This window comes from Amphiprion ocellaris, chromosome 5, assembly GCF_022539595.1.
Source record: "Amphiprion ocellaris isolate individual 3 ecotype Okinawa chromosome 5, ASM2253959v1, whole genome shotgun sequence".
Taxonomy (NCBI): Eukaryota; Metazoa; Chordata; class Actinopteri; family Pomacentridae; genus Amphiprion; species Amphiprion ocellaris.
This window is the reverse complement of record NC_072770.1, coordinates 9,590,480-9,597,958: the sequence shown is the minus strand read 5'-3', so window position 1 is coordinate 9,597,958 and position 7,479 is coordinate 9,590,480. Positions and strand designations below refer to the sequence as shown.

The 7,479-nt window shown below is 40.4% G+C and overlaps 1 protein-coding gene across 1 annotated transcript; it reads left to right on the top strand.

The window, feature by feature from the left end:
* Positions 1-820: 820 nt before the first annotated feature.
* abraa (actin binding Rho activating protein a) lies at positions 821-6,932 on the top strand. The gene is made up of 2 exons (XM_023287514.3): positions 821-1,994; positions 6,322-6,932. The coding sequence occupies exons 1-2, from the start codon at positions 1,362-1,364 to the stop codon at positions 6,757-6,759; spliced, it is 1,071 nt and encodes a 356-aa protein (XP_023143282.1). The 5' UTR covers positions 821-1,361; the 3' UTR covers positions 6,760-6,932.
* The last annotated feature ends 547 nt before the right edge of the window (positions 6,933-7,479 follow it).

Genomic DNA, 7,479 nt, shown 5'->3' with positions numbered 1-7,479 from the left:
ATCCTGAGCAACAGGAAGAACAAGGAGTCCTATAACAGATGGTGAAGCCTCCGCAAAGTCCTGATCTCAACATCATGGAGTCAGACCGGGATTACATGAAGAGACAGAAGACACTGATGCAACATAAATCCACAGAGGAACTGTGGCTAATGTTCAGAGATACTTGGAACAACAAGCAAAAAAAAAAACCTGGTTACATCTAAATGATCCATTTGGCGTGACCTCTTCTCGTTACTGCACTCTGCCTCAAGTCAACTGATCAGTAAAAACTCATCACTGCGTCTTGGCTTTAGTTTTATAGCCGAAAACGTTTGCAGCCCACATCATCCATAATCCAGAGTCTCACACACTCACATATTCACAAATATACACAGAGACTAAAATAGCTGCAGCTACACATGCACAGACATGTAGACAAACTCTCCTGTTGCTTTGTATGAGCTCCACTTTAGGATTTCACACTTATGCAGCCACGCACATCTAAGTGATCTACTGTATTGCAATAAAGGAAAGTTGCATATTTGAATAAAAATGTCTCTATATATAAACAATAAAGTCATGCCGCAGACTGACTCAGAACGAAGGCCTGTTTGTTTCGGCCTGTTTATGTGTATGAACTGAATCCACAGAGTTGCTAAAAACACTGGGCACCTGTTCCCTGGATCCCACCGGGGGAAATTCCACTCCGCTGTGTGTGCATGAGTGTGTGTGTCAGTGACAAGAATGTTGACACTCGACTTTCCTGTCTCACGTGGACGCGCTGCAACATCACTTCCTTTACGACCCTCCCCTATTTAAGGGCCAGTGTGGAGCCAGAGGGGCTTCAAGAGGATTAAAGCCAAAGTCCTCGCACTCTTCACACCAGCGGCTTCACCCACTGACCGACTGATGGTCTGGAAAGCTCCGGATGTCTCCGTGAAGATCCACCGCGGCTATAAAGGTTGAGGTGCGCGTGTGATGATTTGGAGAGTTTCACTTTGCAAGCGGGGAGGTTTTGAGCATTTTCGTCAGAATCTGCAACCAGAAGAAGCCGAATATTCGCTCAGACCGAAGCAGATCATGTCAGTTTTTTCGCCAGTAGATGAGAACTTTTTTTGAGAGATTTTTTATTTATTTATTTTTTTAACCTTTATTTAACCAGGAGAGATCCCTTTGAGATTAAGAACCTCTTTTTCAAGGGAGTCCTGGCCAAGATAGGCAGCAGCAAATATTAAGATTTAAAGAGTTGTAAAGCCTTTTGCATTGAGATAACTTCTAATTTTTTTGGAAATACTTCGGCTTTCTTGCAGATAGAGCCAGATTGGGGAAAAGTTAAACACAAAAACAATTTTTTTGGAAAAACATTATCTGGAATCATCACCATGAGCAGCTGTGGGACCTCCACTGTTTCACCACAGGAGCCGCAGGCTTTCAAACGGGCGGTACGGAAGATAAAATGTGCTGCCATGGTGGCCAGTTTGGCAAAGAGTTGGCAGGGTTGGGCTAACGAGCACTCCGACAAGCAAGACTGCATCCCCAGCGGTTGGATGCCTTCATCTGTGGAGGAGGAAGACAAAAGAGAGCGTAACCATGTGGTCAAACTCACCGTCACCCCACGAGTGATCGCAACGGATGCCAACGAGGCCGATGGGAATAAGATCCGGACCTGCTCCGTGACCAAGACAATCCAGCCCAAACGCAGCGAGGTCAGCAGCAGCGATTTGGTGAACGCCATCCGGGGCAAGATGGAGTCGGGTCCTGAGGAGAGCAAACCGTTCCTGGGCAACGAGTCACCGACAAGACGCCGCCAGATGAGGGCGCTACACAACGCAGGAGGAGGAGGAGTAATCCAGGACAGGAAGCACATGCTCCAGGAGAAGAAGCTGGGATCAAGAAGCAGCAGCGTGGACACGGAGGACAGCGGGCTGGGAGAGGATGGTGGGCTCAGCGACAACAGCGAATCGAAAACCGAACAGAATGACGTCCAGCACAAAAAACAGACCAACATGCCCAAGGTAGAGTCAACGAACCAAATAAAGTATTTAAACTTGATCATATGACATTTTGTAAAACAATTTCAGTTTAATCTAATTACAACACTAGTCAAATCAATACTTTTATGTTAACAATGGATCACTGTTGCTTGAATTACCTATTACGAGATTTATCATAATTTTTCAGCTTCCCTGACCTTTTTTGACTCCTCACTTTCAATGAGTTGGTTAAATGGGATAATTCACTTGTTGACCAGTTCTCTTTCTCTCAAACACTTATCAATTAAGTTTACAATCGAAGGAAAGTTAGCCAATATCTGGTGAACATAGTGGAGGCTGTAGCTGCTAAATATTGGACTAATATTCATCAGGTGGCCTTACATCTCTGAATGAATGACAATTTTGTCCAATGACTGCTGAACATGTAAATGGACTTTACAAGGAGATGACATATCCATGTCTGCTGCACTTAAATGGCTAAAAAAAATTTGTCATGCAGAACTAAACCTGAGCTTAAAATCCATGAAATACCAATTGAGTTAGTAAATAAAAGGCAAATAAATCATAGAATCTGTTACAAAATACTGGCATTCATACCTTTAACAGCCCTATATCAAAAATATTTCTACACTCCATAGGAAATGTCCTTTACAAGCCATCAAATAATTTAAGTAATGCAGAGGGGAAAAGCCGCTTGGGGCTACTTTTTGTAATTTGTCCTTATAAAATATGAAAAGACAAGTGAAGGCACAAAAGGCCAAACACTTGGCTCTTGTTTCTTTGGCTAACACCCAAACCTACTATTTTGTGGTAGAGGTCATTTGTAATTGGTGCTTTGTGTGTTTGAGTGTTGTTGGCGACAGCCTCATGGAAGAGCTAATATGACCTTGCGTAACTGCCCTTAAATTAGGTTTTTTTTTGGAAACACGAGACGGCACATTCTATGCAATTTTTCACAAGACATTTTGACTTTCTGTCTGGTTCCTACATCTACATTAAAAGCTTCTTATGTCCCTGAATCAAACTCACAGCGGAGGATAAATGCCCTAAAATAGAGCATAAATGTTCCCACTCAAGTCACACAGCGTGAATAAACAAGTTTAAACAGAAGTGCCTTTGATGTCACCTGAAGAAATCCAACTCCCCTGTGGACACCAAACAGCGCAACAGTTGCATAACTCCGACGCTAAAATCTCTCCTATAAAAGGCAAAAGAAGCCGGCCGGTTGACTGGACGTGGCGAGATGGGTCACAGGAGAGAAAGTCCAGCTCATAAAAGCACATTCTGGCCCGCAGCGCAATGGAATATATGTAAATAAATATAGTCACACTCTGCAACGTGTTCTTCAACCTGACCTTCAGGTGGAACAGTCAGCGGGAGGAACACCGGGTGAAAGGAGAGGGGGCAGGGAGGAACATGGTAACAAGACCCGCAGAGACACATAGATACTGCAAGACGAAATATGAGGAACTGGCATTTAATTTTTTACTAATTTTATTCATATATATTCAAATTAGTTCATATAATGTACTGCAAATGTCATCTGAATTAAACTGGTTTGATAAATGTATTGCACGTCTTAAATAACATGCAAATGATGTGGAAATGACGCTAATGTTTGTCTGATCGACGCTTTGCCTCAAGTGCAGAAGAACACTGTGTTTGTCTGACTAAGGTATCTTGGATTATTTGAAAGCTGAGATTTTGATTTAAGAGTGCAGCTGATTTCTTGGCAACCCGGCCGTCAGTCTTTAAAAAATTTTGGCCGCATGCAAACAAGCAACAGCTCTGCTTTCGTCTCCAACAACTCCTTGGAAACAGATTGGACTCATTAGATATTCTGCTTTCCGTCACAGTTTGTCACTTTCTCTCTCTGCAGTTTGCTGTCACACAAATAGCATTCGATGGACTTTCGTTTAGCTAAAATCAGATCCCTGCTGCAGCTGTTGATGCAGCAAAAACAAATCAAAACATTAAAGCCGTGCACCATCAAGTCAAACACGTCCGCAGCCATGAAAGCTGCTTTGTGAGGCTGCACCGGTGCTTTGAAAATTTGCACCGTACTCTAATTGTGCTATATTTAAAACAGATGGAGGTAGAGGTTTTGTAGAAATAATACCAAGAGCCTACAGCCTTGTAAGTGGCGTTATCAAGCAGCAATCGTGCCAAATGCTACCATCAGGCTAATATGCCCATAGCAACAAGCTTTAGCAGGTATAACGTTTACCATGTCTACAATCCAATTTTAGCATGTTAGCACGCTAACACTTGCAAACCACATTTTGCACCTTTAAGGCAAAGATCAACTGAAAATGCAAGAGAGACAAATATAAATACCCACCTCAGTGTGAAACAAAGTGGTGAACCAACATTCACCATGACTTCTGCAAGGGTAGCAAAAAAGCTGAAAGGCAATTCATTGCTCCAACTGTGTCAGTAATTTCACTTCACAAGTGCATAAAAATATTTGCAGCAACCTAAAGTAAAATATCAAAAGTACAAATGGGCATATGAAAAGAACCAAAGAAAACACAGAAAAATGGAGGATCAGAGGTGTCATCACATTTAAAGGTTGACAGAGGTTCATGGAAGGTCTCTTGGTGACAAGTCTTTACTTTTCATAGAACAAATACCAAAGAGATCTGATGACACCAATCTGAAGGCCTGGCAAGCTGAGGAAAATACTGACAGAAGAGGAAGGAAAGAGAGAGGAGAAGACATGGGGTAGGAGGAAATACTGGGAAGAAAGGGATAAATGAAATAGATAGACCAGAGAAAGAAGAATAGGAAGGAGAAAGGTTAAATTAAAACTTAAATTAGTAATTAGTAGTACTGCTTCCACAAAAATGTCAAACTTAAAACTGTAGCACAACCTATGTGGATGCAAATTTTGGTGCATTTGCTATAATAAATGCACAACAAACAGCATGAAGCCTTGGAAAGCTCTCAGGAGGCACCAGCAGACCATCTGCTTTGGTTTTAAAACCTATTTCTGGAAGGTTGTAAAATATGTTTTTTGAGCATGTTGCTTTATTTGGGCGAACATATTCCCTTTAGTATGTCTGAGTGCAAAGCAAAGGCCAAGCTGGGGATCAAGTTCACCAACTGGAACGGAGTTTATTTAAAGATTGTGGGTTACTAATCAGCATAAACACATATCGGTTGAGTCAAGACAGAGAATTCATGCAATCTGGAAAAAGTAGCTGGAAATATGAGAAAGATGGCCAAGTTTAGAAATTTTAAAAAGAGCTCACTTCTAGACATTACTATTTGTGTTTTTTAAGGAACCATAATTGAACCAGATTATGTTTCCGGCACTCGGATTACTTGCCTAAAGTCCTCAGGTCTAATACTTTTAAAAGTCCACAGTGACCTGACAGTGACAGAACATGTTTATTCACACTTTTTCGAAATGCATTTGTAGCCTAAACCAACCACACACTGGTTTCAGGAGAAATTCTACAAACATGGATTCCTAAGTTCTTGAGCCCAAAATAACGGTGCCACCTACGCACAAAGCAACTATCTATGGCTAAGCGCTGAAGCATACAAACATTGCATGCTGTCGACAGTTGACAACAAAACACACAACAGCCTCCCAACCAACATCAATCAGTATCAGCCAATAATATTATTTTAGGATAATGTGATATAGATTAGTAGCAGAATATGTCAATCAAAGAGATCTCTATGTAGAAACTGTAGTACTAAGTAAACTACAGGATGTGGAAGCAGCAGACTCACGGGTTTCATTATATTTTCTAATTATAATGGATAAAATTAACTAATTGTGTTTAAAGTTTTGTTGATTTTTAAAAAATCAGCTCAGAACCGACCTCCGGAGTCTCTAGACCCAAACTTTCTAATAACCACCGCTATAAAGTCCAACGCTTTGTCCACCCACCCTCTACCCCAACAAACTCGTGCAATATGGAAATGTAGCTCTTTATTTAATCAACACATTCCAACTATTAAATACGGTTTGACAACACAGATGAGGATATATTAGAAAACTTTTTCCAGGAGAGAGTTTGGTTGTCTGGGTTCATCTCTAAATACTGTGGGTCCTAGAATTCCTCCTGGTTTTAATGCACGATTCTTGTTAAAAGTCTGTAAAATCTGAGCCTTATTGACCAACACTTAAATAAAGTAAATACTTGCGCAATTATGTTAGCACATGAATAAAAGTGTGAGTTTTCATGGAAAACATGAAATTGTCTGGATGACCTCAAACTTTTGAACGGTAGTGTAAGTTAAGTACATACAAATCTTTACATATGATGTTTTGCTTGGCTCATTTGTTTTAATGAAAGTTACTCTGATGTTAAATTTGCCTGTTTACTTGCAGATTAAGATCGCCACTATGGGCGACATCAAAAGCCGCTGGCAGCAGTGGTCCGAGCAGCACATGGAGGGCCAGAAGCTCAACCCCTTCAGCGAGGAGTTCGACTACGACTTTGCCATGGCCCAGCGCCTCCGCAAGGGTGACTCCGGCTATGGTCGACCCAAAGACGGATCCAAGACGGCGGAAAGGGGCGACCGGGCTCAGAAGCACATCCACAGGGAGATGGAGGAGATGGTGTGGATTATCAGAGACATGGGCTTCAAGGACAAAGAGGGGAGGACCATCATTAGCTTCGGCCGCCTCTTCGACCGCTACGTGAAGATCTCGGACAAAGTGGTAGGAATTCTGCTGCGCTGTCGCAAACACAAGATGTTGGACTTTGAGGGGGAGATGCTGTGGAAAGGACAGGACGATAATGTTATTATCACACTGAGAGACTGAAGACTGACGTAATGTCTCATGAACATTCACACGCCTGCAAATGAAACTACGTATCTGACACATCGGTTCTTCTAGAGAAACAGTACTAACCAATGCTGCATCAAACACAAGAAAAATTAAAGAATGGTTGCAAGCAATTATACAGTATTATTAAAGTTCAAAGATAAAACACACTGTATACACTGTAAAAACAAAAAACTTCACTGGATTTTACAGATTTTTCCCCCAATATTTTGAAGTACATACAAACATCAATAAAATTTAAATTTTTTAAATAATTGACACAATTAACAGGAAAATTGCAATTCTACATAAACTTTAAAACTTTAAAAAAATTATTTTGCAAGATGGTAATATTTTGTGCTTTTTATAGTATTTTTGGCACTTCAGCTGCAGGAACATTACTTTTTTTGTAGTTTATTTTTTACAGTGTACACACCATGCCAATTATATACACAATATGCACAAAGACAAAATCTTAAAAAAAAAAAAAATGAATAAATAATAATAATAATAACAATAATATATATATATATATATATATATATATATATATATATATATATATATATATATATATTCTTTATTTTTTGGTTTTTTGGAATACATAAATTATTTATAAGCATGTGAGTGTACACAAGGAGGCTACACACACACACACACCAGAGTCATTACTTCTTCTCATATACCTGAGAATGAAGGGAAGCTATCTTTAGCATG